The 17,148-nt window shown below is 44.4% G+C and overlaps 1 protein-coding gene across 5 annotated transcripts in view; it reads right to left on the minus strand.

Annotated features, from left to right (window-relative positions):
* Positions 1-17,148, minus strand: part of FAT3 (FAT atypical cadherin 3) — an 801,654-nt gene that overhangs the window by 231,475 nt on the left and 553,031 nt on the right. For all 5 annotated transcript variants that reach the window (XM_070782590.1, XM_070782589.1, XM_070782588.1 and 2 more), the window contains exon 4: positions 16,404-16,465. In XM_070782590.1, coding sequence (XP_070638691.1) covers positions 16,404-16,465 — 62 coding nt within the window. The remainder of the gene's footprint in view (positions 1-16,403; positions 16,466-17,148) is intronic.

Here is a 17,148-nt window from a genome sequence, read left to right on the forward strand (position 1 = left end):
AAAGCTTACCATAGGCACTAAGTAATTTCTAAAAGAAGAGTTTTGAAAATGAACTCGAATTTTCTCCCTTTCATTGAAGTATACAGTTAACACACTTTAGATCATAAGAAATTGATTTCACTCTTTCCTACATATGGATGTCCTTGTGATATGACAGGAACTTTTAAATGAGTTGCTCCTGGAAGCATCATTTCTGAAGACAGGTAAATGGTTTTATGCATGTATCAAAGCACATATCATGGGTCTGTCATAGCCTTGCACAGAGAGATTTGTAATTCTTCATCCCGAAGTGGAGTAAGCATGTTCAGCTCCCACTGACAGAGAGAACAAGGTCTCCTGTTGTCAAAATGCTAAATAAAACCCGCCTTGTGTTCTTTAGCTGAAAGCACATCTCTAATTCCTAGACACCACAAGTCTGTCTGCCATCGCCCTGTCTCCCTGCTGGCAATGTTATAATGTGCTTTAAATTTAACTGCAGCCTTTTTGACTTCCTCATCTAATGAGAAGGGGTCCAAGGCCTTTGGATGGTAACGATGGAGCGTGTAAAGGTGCGTATGCGCTTGCTAAGTCGCGTCAGTTGTGTCTGACTCTGTGACTACATGGACTGTAGCCCGCCAGGCTCTTCTGTCCATGGGACTCTCTAGGCAAGAATACTGGAGTGGGTTGCCATGCCCCTCTCCAGGGGAAGATCCCGACCCAGGGATTGAACCTGTGTCTCTTTTGTCTCCTGCATTGGCAAGTGGGTTCTTTACATTAGTGCCACCTGGGAAGCCCCATGTAAAGGTGAGACTTGGCCAAATTTATTAACAATGGCAAAGAGGATGCCCCCACAATGTAAAGAGAAAAAATTTAGTCATTTGGTATCTTTGTGATACCCAAAGTTGCTTATAAAATACTCCATTTAAGAACAGCACATGAGAAAATCAAGTCCCCTCTAAATGGAAAAAGTTGGAAGACATTCTGCTTTTTTAGAACATGGAGTTTGATTGGTCAGAGGCTCCTGACCCATGGGCATTTATTTTGTAGTTTAAAAATGTCTTTGTGAAGCTTCTTAAGAGGGCTATTAATGAGTACTTATACATTTTTTTTAAAAAATGAGCTTTTCCTATTTTATTTGAAATAGTATCCCAAGTTATCTCAACTACATATTAGCAAAGTATACCTTAGCATGGAACTGAGCCCCATGTCCAATTTGAAGATTTATCAGCATCCTTAAAAATGTATAGTGGCGTGCCAAGAGTTATAACAGGGTACCTCATGAAAAATATACAATCTTCCTTCTGAATTATGTATTTATGACCTCCTGAGGATGATAGATTTCAGGGAGAGAAACGTGATTTAGGAACTGCTTTTAGGCTCCAAACATATACTGGGGTTTGCAAGAGGCCTCTGTACTGACTGGGGTGCAGTGGGGCGAAGCCTTTCCCTTTTCTGAAGGTCAGCCAGCATCACAGGGGTAATGCCCTCCTTTTGCTTAGGCCCTTACTTTTTGTGGATTTCTGGCAGTACAGATCACAGCAGCCTGGGAAATACAGATTATCTGCTTTGTGGATTACCTGGAGCTCTAAACCTAAAGTTTAACCAGCATTCAGTGTGTGCCCATGATGTCCCAGGTATCGTCCCAAGTGCTGGGAGTATAAGGAGGAGCACTCCTCAGTTCTGGCCCCCATCCCACCACTGGCCTTCACGAAAGAGAGGGCCGGGAAGTGGCACTGTTTAATCTCTGGGGGAAGCCCATCCTGCAGCTTGCTAACAGATCTGAGACTGCCTGAGGACAGGCAGAGCTTGAAACCACCGAGCGTAAGGAGCTGTGAGTTAAGGTATCTGTCGCTGAGTATTAGCTATGCTGTGGATGACCTCCATCCACTGAGAATCTTTTGATTATTCACAGTCAGTTTATTATTTCCACACAACTGAGGTGCTGACATCTGAATGAAACAGAAAAAAAAATCCCATTATGTGTTTAAGTCTTAAATACTCTGCATTAACAACCACACATAATTTAAGGCCTTAAAGTAGTTATAATTCTGGAGAAAACTTGGGAGTTAGTGATGAGACTGGATAGGCCTAGAGGTGGTTAACCTGGAGAAATTAGCCATCTGTCCCAGGCTAGTCTCAAGAATAATTATTGAGTCCCTGGATTGTTGGGAAAGGTATAGCTCCACCATTTGAGCCAGGATCCCTCTGTCTCCAGCTCAGATTCTGACTTAGAAAGTCAGGGGGACCACAGATCCTCCATCAGAGCCCCGGAACCTTCTTCATAACCAGGCCAGATCCATGGTTGACTCATTATTCTGCCTATCTTGGGAGAATGGGCTGCTGCAACCTAGATGGTCATAGTCCACTTAGTGGATGTTGGCAAAAGGAAGATGATAAATCTCTGAAACTTTGGGCTCATCTTGAGAAAAGGAAGGAAGAAATTAGTGCCCTTTTGAGTGCATACCATATGCCAGGATCCAGGTACACTTACAGATGCTGTCTTGTTAAAGTACTGCAAATACATCCAACAACCATGGGCCAAACTATAAATACAGTGCATAATATAATGCTCTCAGTGTTCTGAATTCTGCCACAAAAAGACAGCTTCAGGAGTCAAAAGAGAAAAATTTTAAGCTTCTAATCATATGGCGAACACTTTATATGCACCATGCACACGCAGCAGGCCAATCCTCACAAAATCCTATGAAAAAGAGAATATAATTATTTTATCCCAATTTTACAGGAAACTCAGACTAGGTAGACTAAGAAAGGTTATTCAGCTAGTGCATGCCTAAGCTTGTCTGCTTCCAAATGCTATGCTTTAACTACCTCTGTCTAAATTTGTTTCACATGATTCCAGTTCCAGTTCAGTTGCTCAGTCGTGTCCGACTATTTGCGACTCTGTGGACTGCAGCACGCCAGGCCTTCCTGTCCATCACCAACTCCCGGAGTCCACCCAAACCCATGTCCATTGAGTCGGTGATGCCATCCAGCCATCTCATCCTCTGTTGTCCCCTTCTCCCCCAACCTTCAATCTTTCCCATCATCAGGGTCTTTTCAAATGAGTTAGTTCTTTGCAACAGGTGGCCAAAGTACTGGAGTTTCAGCTTTAACATCAGTCCTTCTAATGAATATTCAGGACTGATTTCCTTCAGAATGGACTGACTGGATCTCCTTGCAGTCCAAGGGACTCTCAAGAGTCTTCTCCAACACCACAGTTCAAAAGCATCAATACTTTGGCGCTCAGCTTTCTTTATAGTCCAACTCTCACATCCATACATGTGGATGTGTTTATTTCTCAGTAAATAAGATTAAATAATTGTCTAAAATACATTTCCAAAATGTGAAACAACCAAAGTTATTACAGGTTTTCTCAATTTTAAAGGCACTGTATTTGCCCGGACATACAGACCTATTTTCCTTGGCTCTGAAACCTGAGACTCTCCTGACTTCTCTTCCTTACAGTCATCTGTGTCCTGCTGACAACCCTCTCAGCATCTTACTAAGCCAGTCCTGCTGCAAAATAGATGAGGCTGGTAGCCCCTGATTTGCCATAAAAGTGAGTCACTTGAAAGGTCCTGAAACAATAGCTCATTTGAATAAAGCTCTCTGCAGCATGCAGAAGGCAAGCCTAATTTTCCTTTTTATTCATAGAGGTACTTGAGTTAAAATCTCAAGTTCTGAACCTGTTGCCATTTTATTTTTTATTTTCTCACAGACAGACTTACAGTGCTCAACTGGGTCATACATGGTGTTAGGTACAAGTGTGGATGGTTTCTGAAGGGCCCGATGAAATCAGACTGCATGGATCATTCTGTAGCTCACCGAGTGTGTTGCACAAATAAATTAGAAAAGCAACACGGTGGGAGAAGAGGAAAAATTAACTGGGAAAGCCAAGGGCAGAGGGTCAATTTACCATTTCTGCACTATGGAGAAGCCAGTCTGGGCTGCCAGGCCATACAGTTGGGAGCTTTCATGATTGTTCAGAGCCGTGCAGGGAGATCTGAACCTCTTCTCTGAAAAGGGAGAAGCCATTTGTGTGATGCCAGCCTTGTGGGGTGAGAGCTGGCACCTGCCGACAGGACCCCAAGCACAGGCTTGCCCCGGAGGCTTGAAGGAAGCAGCAGCACATCACTCCACGGAGAAACAAAGGCAGATTCTCAGCTCCCTGAAACCCGAGTGCTGGCTCAACAAGCTGTAACCCGTCTGGAGCCATCAGCTGCCTGCAGAACACAGAGCGGAGCGCAGAAGCCCCCTCATCTCCAGAGCCACTGGCCGGAAGGGCTCCCCAGGTACGAGGGGACAGGTCTCATTCACTGTGGCTCTACTAATCAGTGTTCAGATTTAAGAGGAAATAAATACAGCATTTCGCAAACAGGTAAATTAGAGGTTGTTATTTATGGAATCGAGGCTTCCCTTGTGGCTTAGCAGTAAAGAATCTGCCTGCCAACGCAAGAGACTCAAGTTCAATCCCTGGGTCAGGAAGACCCTCTAGGGTAGGAAATGGCCACCCGCTCCAGTATTCTTGCCTGGGAAATCCCAGGGGCAGAAGAGCCTGGTGGGCTACAGTCTATCGGGTCACAGAGAGTCAGACATGACTTAGTGATGAAACAATAAGAACAATTTATGGAATCAAAGAGTGCTTTCAGACAACTCTCCAAGCATATGTACATGTTTGTCTTCCGATCATGAAGTTGGAGGCTGACCAGGGGCTCAGAGGAACAAGGCTGAGAGACAGATAGCTGACGGGGGACACGGCAGACGTGACGCCCAAGCAACTCTATGTCATTCAAGGACCCACAGCAGCCCTCCCGCCCTCAGTTCAGACAGAGGCCAAGTGAGAAGAACACCCTCAGCCAAGATCCCAACCAGCTCCGCACATGTGTGTGTGTGTGCTAGGTCACTTCAGTCGTGTCTGACTCTTTGTAACCCTGTGAACTGTGGTGCGCCAGGCTCCCCTGTCCAGGGGACACTCCAGGCAATGATACTGGAGTGGGCTGCCAACCCAACTCCTTACATGCTATCCTTTTCAACCTCAACAGGCTCTCTTAAAACTCAGCCCTGAGCTCATTTCTTTTTTTTTTTATGGGTCCAAAGGGGCACATTGTGAAAAAATGTGAGGTGAAGAGATGACAAGAGATTAATTACAGTCTACAATCCATGTGAATTACTTCCTTTGTGAGAGGATTACATATTATGAGGCAAGTAAGGAAAGAAATCTTTTTTATATCAAATGTTGCCAAACAGGGGCTCATTGGCTTACAGAGTATTAAAAAATGGAGGTGTCAAATTTAATATGGGGAGATTTGGCCTGTAAATTTGATTTTGTTAAAAATAAGACTTTCTGATGAAATGGCCTGCTCCCACAGCTGCCACTGACTGAGCGTCAGGGGCACGTAAGACCCACCGTAGTCCCCCTTCCATCCCCACCAGCTCACAATACCACTCCTCTGAATTACCTTCCCAGCCCTGTGAACATCTTGGAAACTCTGTTTTGAACAAACTATCTTAGAATTAATATTTGCTTTGAAAAATATGCTTGTGTGTCTGATTCAATATTTACTCTTTGGTCAATTAGGAAAACACAGCAGTCCATCAGCAATTCACATTGCTGGGGGCGGTTTCATAAAAGATGGTTCTCAAGGAGCCACAGGAAGCTGGACTTCTCTGCAGGAACCGGAACATCAGTCTTGCTCTTACCTCATACACATGTGTGTGCATACACAGACACATACACCACCCCCACTAACACTCCTTTTTAACTGTACTGGAGTGCCCAAGGCCATCCCTGCCTGGCATGCTGGGGCACTGCTTAAGGCATAGGAATGACAGCAATTTAGGAAAATCTACTGATGCGCAATGGGCTTCTCAGGTGGCTCAGTGGTAAACAATCCATCTGGAATGCAGGAGACTTGGGTTCAGTCCCTGGGTTGGAAAGATTCTCTGGAGAAGGAAATGGCCACCCACTCCAGTATTCTTGCCTGGGAAATCCCATGGACAGAGGAGCCTGGTGGGCTACAATCCATGGGGTTGCAAAAGAGTCAGACACGACTTGGGAACTAAACTGCAACACAGCTGATAAGGAAGGGTTTGTTTCTGAATGAGAATAATTCCTGTGGGTAAAGGGATAAGATTTCTGGGAAAGATGGACTGGAAATCCTTCCTGAGGAGAGTGGAAGAAGCAGGCGGTCAGAAAGGCATGTGCTTCAGCCTAGGGAAGCAGGAAGAGCCTTCAGTGAAGAACTGTAACTCGGGAGTATCCCTCCCTTGTACTATGGAGCAAGGAGTATGGAGATACTCATATTTAGACAGAAGCTTTAGCCTTCTAGGCTGTAAGCATAGTTGCCCTGGTCCCTTGGTATCTGATGCGTGTACACAGCCTTGTGAGGTGGTGGTATGAGAAGAGAAGGGGGTCGGGGAGAAACGCGACGTGAGTGAAGGCTGGCTGCTGTATTAGTTACGAGGGCTGCCAGTACAAAGGACTACAGGCTGGGTGTCTTAAACAACAGAAATTTATTTTCTCACAGTTTCGGAGGCTAGGAGTGTTACCAAACCAGCCTTGGGTCTGCTCATCCTTGCACAGTAAAGCCAATCTCCTGACACCCGGGGTGGTGTTGAAGGAAAGTACAGCCTTTACTGCAGGGCACCCAGCAAGGAGAACAGGCAGCTCACGCTCAGAAGACATGGAAATCTTTGATGGATTTCAGGGAAGAGACTTTAAAGGCAGCTGGTGCACAGTCCTCGGATTGGCTGGCATCAAGGTGAAGTTTCGAGCATCATCAACCATCTCTGTTTCTATTGTGCATCTTCACATTTCCTAATCATTGACTATTGAACCAGTCTTTGGAGACCCGAGGGAGGCCTAGGAGACTAAGGCAAAAGCCTTTTCCTTCAAAAGAATACAGTGGGGCTTCCCTGATAGTCCAGTGGTTAAGAATCCACCTGCCAGCAAGGGAACATGGGTTGATCCCTGGTCCGGGAAGATCCCATATGCTGTGGGGCAACTAAGCCCCTGTACCCACAGGTACTGAGCCCGTGTGCCCACAGATCCTGAGCCCGTGCCTTAGAGCCTGCTCACCCTTAAAGGCCTCACACCCTGCAGCCTGTGCTCTGCAACAGGAGCAGCCGCCGTGGTGAGACACCCACTTGCTGCAACTAGAGAAAGTCCACGTCCAGCAATGAAAACCCAGCCCAGCCAAAATCAAACTAATGATAAATAAATAAAAATGACTTTTGGAAAAGCGCACAGGGGCTTGTATATAGTTTCAATGCCGTCTTTTCTTTGATACTCCTCAGTGTCGTGGGGAACAGGTTCAGGAAAAGAGAGGAGATGAAGATTTGGATAGAGAGGTTGATTGTAACCTCAGCAGAGGAGCTCAGTTCTAGGGGCACTCGGTTTCTGGAGTATACAGGGAAGGAGTCAGCAGATTGTCTCCTCCTGAGGCCTCTCTCCTTGGCTTGCAGCTAGTCATTTTCTGTCTTCCCATGGTCTTCCCTGTGGGTGTGTCTGTGTCCAAATGTCCTCTTCTTGTAAAGACATCTGTCACACTGGATTAGGGCTTACCCTAAAGGCCTCACTTCAATATAATTACTTCTTTAAAGACTCCAAATAGTCTTGTTCTGAGGTAGTGGGGATTCAAGCCTCAACATACGAATTTTTTTTTTTTTTATTAAGCTCTTCTTTTGGCTCTCGCCTTCACACCTTCTTAACATTTATTTATTCATTTTTATCCTTTGGCCACATTGTGTGGCAAGTGGGATCTTAGTTACCTGACCAGGGATCGAACTGGAGTCCCCTGCTTTGGAAGCATGGAGTCTCAACCACTGGACCACCAGGGAATCCCCCAACATAAGAATTGTAAGGGGTTACGATTTGGTCCGAAACAGTTGGCGTACAGTCACCCTTCAGCTAGAGTCCAGGCAGCACTCGCCACAGGGGCACAGCATCCTCTCAGATGGACTCTGTCCTGGAGCTGGGGGCAGGGCCAGTGACAGAGTGAGCCCTGCCCAACGCGGGGCCTGCCACTCTGAGGAGCGAACAGCAGAGGGGCTGGTGAAAAGATGACCAAAGAATAGAACAGAAAACCTCCTCTTCCCCTGCATCTGTACCCTGATCCTTGAGGGGGGCACTGAGCTGACTGTTGGGTAAATCTGTTATAAAATGAGAGTAAGGGAAAGATGATTTGATTTGCCACACTTTAACACACTGACGGATGTGCAGGGCTGTATATGTCCTGTAGAGTGTGGAAGACCTATGCGGGACATCACTACGAAGTGACTGTGTGACCTTGGATCTCTCTCCTCTTTTCCAGGTCTCAGTTTCTGCATCTCAGTTTCTAAACAGGAGAGAAGCAGTTGGGATGACATGAATGAAACACAGCCCCTCGACTCCAAGACAGAAGCTAATTGTAGTAGTTCATGAACGATTGTCAGTGTAATCTCTAACAGAGACCAGCGTGAAAGGCAAAGAAACAAACATCCAGTGGGAAAAACAGGCTAACTCCAGTAACAGGACCTTGGTGCTAGCCCAATACTAGGCTCAGAATAAGCATTTAAGAAAGGAGAGAACACGGAATTGAGTTTCCATTAACTTCACGGAAGTTGATACACACAAAGAACAAGTAAGACTGGTGAAGGCACAGTTCTAGAAGTAAAGAACAGGAAGAGAGGGTTCTGGGGCTGTTTTGGGAGTTCTGGAAAACAAAAGTCACAACCAACTCTCCTTTAGAGGCCCATGCGTGCTGCAGGCGCTGTCTGTGTGCACAGACACACAGCTTTTCTGATGGCCTACAGGTACTTCCTGCAAAGTTTTTTGAGGGTGGCAAAGAGCCTAATGAGACAAACGGCCATTTCACTAGGAGTTAAGTTATCAAAATATGGACGGCTTAATGGGTTGAAATAGACCTGCAACTCTTCACCACCAGAAATTACCGTCATCTCAAAAGCAGCTGCTTACCAAAGTAAGAAACCACTAAGGATGTACACTCACTAAAGAAATCAATTTGCATCCCAAGGCAAGAGGAAATATTATAAAAACTTACAGAAGAGCAATATTTTTTTTTCCCCTCAGAAAATACAACTATAAAAAAGGATGAGAATTTCAGACAGGAAGAAAAAATAGTCGCAGGAGATTCAGCGTACCAAGGACGATGGATGAGTATGCTAAAGAGACAGATACTAAATAATTTACATTCCTATAGATCTAGCATATTCCTCTGTAATGTGTTCTGTTATTTATACCGTCTGCACTATAAAATCTCACCACCTTCTCTGAGCTTCTTCCAGATATACCCACACAGACAATGCAATTTCTCACTCTCTGTCTTTATACTGGTTACTGGGCCTTGTCATCTTTTTCATTTGCAAATAAAATACTCTCTCTGTGCTCTTCCAGAGACTTTTATCAGAGCCATCCACCCCTGAACAGAGGAGCATTTAAAGATCAAAAGAGAGGCAAAGTCACACTCTTTAAGCAATTGAGATAAAGATTCACACATAATTAGGCCGGGACAATAGGATTCTTTAAATAGATATATCTTTTAAGAATAATCAACTGCTATAAGCTATTCAAATACTGCAACCAGTACTAAAAAGAAGACAGGGAACTGACAAAGCCTTTTCTGAGGACAAGGAGAGCAGGCAAGGGAAGAGGGAGGGGCGAACAGTGGTCTAAAGTGTCTGTGCACCGGCTTCCCTGGTGGTCCAGTGGTTCAGAATCTGCCTACCCACGCACGGGACACTGGTCTGATCCCTGGTCTGGGAAGATTCCACACGCTATGGAGCAACTGAACCTGTTCACCTCGACTACTGAAGCCCATGCTCTCTAGAGACTGTGCTCCGCAACAAGAGAAGTCACCGCGATGAGTAGCCCATCCTCCACAACTAGAAATTAGCCTCCACTCGCCGTATCTAGATAAAGCCTGCACACAGCACCAAAGCTCCAAAGCAGCCAGAAGTTATTTTTTAAATTGTGTCCCCATTTTATGGGCTTTCCTAGAGGCTCAAATGGTAAACAATATGCCTGCAATTCAGGAAACCCAGCTTAGATCCCTAGGTTGGGAAGATCCCCTGGAGGAGGGCATGGCAACCCACTCCAGTATTCTTGTCTGGAGAATCCCATGGACAGAGGAGCCTGGTGGGCTACAGTCCATATGGTTGCAAAGAGTCAGACACGACTGAAGCAACTTGGTATACACATTTTACAGATGACAAAATGGAGGATCAGAGTTAATTTAATTTAGCAAAGCAGATGGAGAGAGGCAGAACACTCTGTCCCTTCTGTCTGCAAGCCTACGCACTCTGCCCGGTGCTGATGCCCACGTCTGCGGTCTCATGGAGAGGGAAAATAATGGTGTCTTAGAGTAATCACTCATTCACACACCCTTTATTGGGAGTCCCATGGTTCTCAGGTACTGAACTAGATGCTCTGAACAGAAAGACAAATAAGACAGTCGATGGGCACCGACAACACCGACCCCCATATTCCACTTTCCTGGAATACACTATCTGACAGACATCATCTTCGGTACCTTTCATTTGTCATTCTGTAATCTGGAAGAACAAATCTGACTCCATATGAGATCTGTTTCTTTTACTTTAACCTTTGTATTCCATTGCTCTTGCTATAAGTTTAGAATGTTGCTACAGTTTGAAATAGATAGGACAGCCCGTTCCAAAGCCTCTGACCTTTAAGAGTATAACACTTTCCCATTCACATAGAGATAAATTTTCAGAACAGAGAATAACATTTGTCCTGTTGGAAGATTACAGGAACTTGTGACCTGACCTATGTGGACAGCTATAATAACTAAGGATTCTGAAACCAGGTTTGCAGCAACCAGCAACCAACCATACCCCCACCCCTTACAGTACAAAAGAAACCCGAATTCTAACTGGGGTAAAATGTATCTTTGGGATACTAGTCTACCATCCTCTTATCTCTGCTGGCTTTCCAAATAAAGTCACTATTCCTTGCCCCAACCACATGTTATCCCTTGATTCTTTGCCCTATCATGGAAGGAGCAGGATGAACTTGGCTGTTTAGTCATTCAGTCATGTCTGACTCTTTGCGACCTGATGGACTGCAGCATGCTAGGCTTCCCAGTCCATCACCTACTCCTGGAGTTTGCTCAAACTCATGTCCATCGAGTTGGTGATGCAACTTCATATGCTCTTTACACCAACCCTATGTTAGAAACCGAGAACTTACAGATGTTCAGGCTGGTTTTAGAAAAGGCAGATGAGCCAGAGATCAAATTGCCAACATCTGCTGGATCATTGAAAAAGCAAGAGAATTCCAGAATAACATCTACTTCTGCTTTATTGACTATGCTAAAGCCTTTGACTGTGTGGGTCATGACAAACTGGAAAATTCTTCAGGAGATGGGAATACCAGACCACCTGACCTGGCTCCTGAGAAATCTGTATGCAGGTGAAGAAGGAACAGTTAGAACCGGACATGGAACAATGGAGCGGTTCCAAATTGGAAGAGTATATCAAGGCTGTATATTGTCATCCTGCTTGTTTAACTTATATGCAGAGTACATCATGCGAAATGCCAGACTGGATGAAGCACAAGCTGGAATCAAGATTGCCAGGAGAAATATCAATAATCTCAGATATGCAGATGACACCACCTTAGTGGCAGAAAGCGAAGAGGAACTAAAGAGTCTCTTGATGAAGGTGAAAGAGGAGAGTGAAAAAGCTGCCTTAAAACTCAATATTCAAAAAATGAAGATCATGGCATCTGGTCTCCCATCATTTCATAGCAAATAGATGGGGAAACAATGGAAACAGTGACAGACTTTATTTTTGGGGGCTCTAAAATCACTGTGGATGATGACTGCAGTCATGAAATCAAAAAATGCTTGCTTTTTTAATAGGAAGAAAAGCTATGACAAACCTAGACAGCATATTAAAAAGCAGACATCACTTTGCTGACAAAGGTCCGTCTTGTCAAAGCTCTGGTTTTTCCAGTAGTCATGTATGGATGTGAGAGTTGGACCATAAAGAAGGCTGAGCACCAAAGAATTGGTACTTTCATATTGTGATGTTGAAGATTCTTGACAGTCCCTTGGACTGCAAGGAGATCCAACCAGTCCATCCTAAAGGAATTCAGTCCTGAATATTCATTACAAGGACTGATGATTAAGCGGAAGCTCCAATACTTTGGCCACCTGATGCAAAGAGCTGACTCATCAGAAAAGGCCTGACGCTGGGAAAGATTGAAGGCGGGAGGAGAAGGGGACGACAGAGGATGAGGTGGTTGGATGGCATCACCAACTCAATGGACATGAGTTTCAGTAAGCTCTGGGAGTTGGTGATGGACAGGGAGGCATGGCGTGCTGCAGTCCTTGGGGTCACAAAGAGTCGGAAACGACTGAGTGACTGAACTGAACTGAACTGATGGTAAAAACCATCATTCCCACTTAACAGATGAAAGAAAGGGGATTCAGAGAGTGTGATAGCCTGTCTAGACTCTGTGAGCAGTCTCCACAATAATCTCAGGACTGACTGAATGGATCACCCACGCTTTTCCACACCACTTCCATTCTCTATCTTGATAAATCAAGTTTCATGCTATAAAGAGATTAAATATGGTAGGTGAAGAAAAAAATCTATACAAGTAATTATAAGAAAGAATTAATGTGTTTCTTTATTTCACAGCTGCCTTTTTGATAACGAGGTAATCAAGGCTAAAGTCATAGCCATTAAGGTAAAACGTTAATTCACAGTTTAGTTTATGCATCATTTTCAACTTTGTGCATCTATTTGCTGGAATTAGCCTTCTACCTCCACTGCAGTCATAACTGGCTATCAAGGGATGTATATGACTTTGAATAAATGAGCTGAAAATTCCAGATTTTTGCATTTCATAGTAGGGAGAAAATATCATGCCAATATTTTCACATATTTCTTGATTAGGCAAGAGGTAAAACTTAGAGCTCACTAGAGTAGTTTAAGCTGTACTTGTGAATTTTTCTATAGTCCTTTGCTGCTCTTGTTTCTTTAGCAAGTCCCTTTGATTAGGATAATGACAATTCCTTCTTATAGTCTCAGATTTAAGGCAAATGTTCTATAAACTCCAAAACCCTGACAGTGTGTGTGCATGCATGTTAAGTCGCTTCAGTCATGTCCAGCTCTTTGTGGACAACTGTAGCCCGCCAGGCTCCTCTGTCCATGGGATTCTCCAGGCAAGAATACTGTGCGTTGCCATTTCCTTCTCCAGGGGATCTTTCAGACCCTGGGATTGAACCTGAGTCTCTTGCATTGACAGGCAGGTTCTTTATCACTAGCGCCACCTGGGAAGCCCTGCAGTGTATACACAGTCAAGGTAAATATCCGAAATTAAAGTACAGGCGTAGTACCAGCAGTATGCAATTAAAGTGCCTTCCGTAACAGGGCCAGCACACTATAAACAAATCATTAATGCCCTCCTGGTTTCCTATTCAGAAGTGTATCTCCCAAGTCAGCTTCTAAACAGAGCCTTTCAAGAAGAGTCCAATTTACTTGATTGGAGAGGAAAAAGATGAAATAGAGCCACAGGTTACTATGAGTTTAAAGAGGAGCATAGGGTTATCTTGGCGATTAAAGGCCTTCTAGGAGGTTAATTACTCACAGGCCAGACTTAAAACTCACACAATGTATTGGCAGTTACAAAAATTTGTGTACAGCAGAGAACTCTCTTCTGCACTCTGAATGATATTATTTTATTCATTCTTCTTGCAGGGCTGAGTTAAAGCAATATTCTTTCCATGATCCAATCAGAACAAGGGAAGAAATGACATTCAAATGGTCGCAGAAATATTATACAGAAATGTGAGTAAGAATTTTATAATTTAGGAAGTGAAAGGAAGAGTGTTATGTGCGAAAGAGAGAGAGAGAAAAAAGAAGAGAGAGACAGAAAGAGGGAGACAGGTACTCAAGCGGTTTTTGAAAACCTCTGGAAGAGCGTTTACTGAAGAGCACCTCTGATGGGGAATACTGGTAAGTGGGCAGAGCTGGAGGGCAAATTAGCATAAGCTTGATGACCTGCAGGTATTCAAATTCTACCCCGGGAACTTCAGAAAAGCCTTATGCTCTTAGTTGGCTAGAACCATGACGGGATTTGTATGAGACCTTCATCCAAGTCCCCATCATCTCTCACCTGGGTTCTTCTGAGAGAACCCCCTTCCCCAGTCTGCCAGCTACGAAGGCCCTGGCCCAGCCCCTGTCTGACCCGCAGTCTCTCCCTCTGCCAACCCTATCACGCCCCACCCCCTCTCCCTGCTTCATGGCTTGCCACCGAACTTGGGAGGAAGTTCAGAATCCTTACCGAAGCCCTATTTGTGTTTTCCAGCTTGCTTTCCTACCACCTCTACAGCCTTCTAACTTTACACCCTCAGTCACACTGGCTTGGTTCGGTGTCTCCAACAGAAGCTTGGATTCCTGTCACCAAACGTCACCTCCTCAAAGAGGCCCTCCCAATCGCTCCGCTGCATGTTGCCTACCTGCTCCTCTTTTACAGGCACTGCTATGGAGCCTTCTTTGAGCGGCCCAGAGAGCTTGTGTCTGCAGTGACAGCATTCACTCATCGGCTGCCTGCTTGCCCATCCTCACCGCACATTCTGTACCCCTGGTACGCAGCTCAGCCCTGGAGAAACGGCTAAGCGCAGTGCTGCTGCCTCTGGCTCCTTCTGCCCTGGAGCTCTGTCTGTCCTGGAGTGTGCAGAAGAAGCTGAGTCTTTAGGAAAGGTCGGGCATTGTGACACCATATGATAATAATGAAAACCACAACAATTTTAACCTGTTAGTCCAAAGGCCCAAAGTGTTGGGTTGGTATTCATGTAAGTCTGTAAAGGATGGGGAACTGTTAAGGATTCCTTTGGGAGTGAATTCGAATGCCTGGAAAACACTTTTGCCTCTTCTCCCTAGAGTCACACTCTGCACCACCCCACATACCCCCAGGACACCGCCTTTCCGGGGACAAGGCAGTAAGTGATCTCAGCAGATTTCCCAGCTAATGAGACACCGTCCCTCTTCCCTGCTGGGAAGTAATAGGTTCAACTATCTGAGAACCCAGCCCCTCCAGGAGGCCTGGCCTCTGCTGCAGAGGAAAGAGGGCCATGAATATAATATAAAGGCTATTATTCTGGCAAACCTATTCTATTTTTGGACCAGGTACATACTGGAGCCCATTAGGATGATTTTGAAAAAAGAATTACAATAATTATTTTTTGGCAGCCTGGAGTCTTTTATCTTTATGTGATGATAGCAATGTTTTAAAAGGGTTATCATAGCGCTGCATAATAATAATAATCTTTTATTAGGTGTAATGCTGTAAGAGTTTTAAAAATACTTTGATATAAAAGGTCAGGTTTGATCCTAATAATGATCCTTTGAGGTATATGGAGTAGCAGTTACTTGCCATATTTCACAGTAGGGGAAACTGAGGTCCAGGGCAGCTGAATGGCTTCTAAGGCTCCAAGCTAATCATGGCAGGGAAGTCCTAGGACCCAAGGCACTGATTCCTAGTCCAGTGTTCTTTAAATAAATCATTACTGGAGAACTGACTTAAAGGAGACTATCAGAAGAGATGTGAGGTGTGTGTGTGTGTGTATGTGCGTATACAGGATGGTGGATTCCAGTGAGTGGTTCCTGGGACTGACAGATCATTTTAGCAGCAAAGACACAATATAACAGAACTCTACCTTCTAAGCATCGTCATCCGCTCAGTATCGAGACTGTCACACTTAAATCACAGCATCATACATAGTACCCAGGCTTCAAGCTTCCCAATAAAGAAACTTGATATGTATGGAAAGAATGTTCCAAAAGACTCTTTCATATCTATTTTCTCATCCCTTGCCTTATGTTTTTGTGTTTTTTTCCTCCAGAAATAATGCTCTTACAGTTTATATTGCTGCTTCTGTCTTAATGAATTATAGGAGCACAATTTATGGTTTCAGAAAGAGTCCTCTCTGGCTGTGAATCAGCCAGCTTTCCCTTCCTTGGTCTCTCCCAAGAAAAGAAATGAGAAGCCTGGCAGTGCCCTTCTTCACAAAGGGCGTGCTTCAGGCTAATTGCTGCACTTCGTCGTGCTCTCTCTCTCTTTTCACCTCTGAGGCCACGATGGCTTACAAGTCTCTGCTCCTGAACTTTCTTTTCTGATTATTGACAAAGAGCCCAAAGTCAAGGCAGAGATGTCAATACATCTGCTTGCTTTTCAGGAAGGGCAAAGGTCCCACCATCCACTCTTGGCACACCAGAGTGCATTCACAGGAAGGCACCAGAAATCTCCATCTTCAGAACCAATCAGCCCAAGAGAAATAGCTTCACTTTGCAACCCACTGTTCACACACGTTCAAGCTCCAGTTCACGTGGAAGGTTAAAGTAGTTGAGGGAAAGTCAGTTTTAATGAATATCAGCTCCCTCTATGCACTTACCTCCAGAAAATGTTCTGCCTGCTGTTCTCGATCCAATTTCCTTGAAGTTGTTGTAATCAGACCTGTGTAGAAATGAGAATATTTGACTTGTAAATATCTGGGGCAAGCAGCTTACTGAGTGTGGGAAGCAAGTCCAGTTAAAGGAAAAGCAAAAGCCATGGGGAACAGTATAACTCACCAGTCCTCAGCGACAGTCAGATGGTTTCAGAATTACTCTGAACAAAATAAAACTGACAAAGAAAACCCAAAAAATTTGTTTCTGGGTTCTGCTTTCCACTGTTGAGGTATTTTAATCACTGTGGGGATGTGGAACCTCACTAAAGAACAATTGTTTTTCTGGTAATGAGGAATTTCAATAATTTATTTGCATATATAACTGAAATTCTGCCATAGAAACCTCATTGAAGATTTTACAGTTCTTGAACAATTAATAGATTGCTGATTAGATTCAGGCTATGAAACAGAACTTTCTTTTTTTTTTTTTTTTTTTGAACCCTCCTCCCTCCCCCCTCCCCATACCATCCCCCTGGGCCTTCCCAGCGCACCAGCCCCAAGCATCCAGCATCGTGCACTGAACCTGGACTGGCATCTCGTTTCATACATGACATTTCACATGTTTCAATGCCATTCTCCCAAATCTTCCCACCCTCTCCCACAGAGTCCATAAGACTGTTCTATACATCAGTGTCTCTTTTGCTGTCTCGTATACAGGGTTATCGTTATCATCTTTCTAAATTCCATATAT

Source organism: Bos indicus, chromosome 29, assembly GCF_029378745.1.
Source record: "Bos indicus isolate NIAB-ARS_2022 breed Sahiwal x Tharparkar chromosome 29, NIAB-ARS_B.indTharparkar_mat_pri_1.0, whole genome shotgun sequence".
In the NCBI taxonomy this organism is placed as follows: domain Eukaryota; kingdom Metazoa; phylum Chordata; class Mammalia; order Artiodactyla; family Bovidae; genus Bos; species Bos indicus.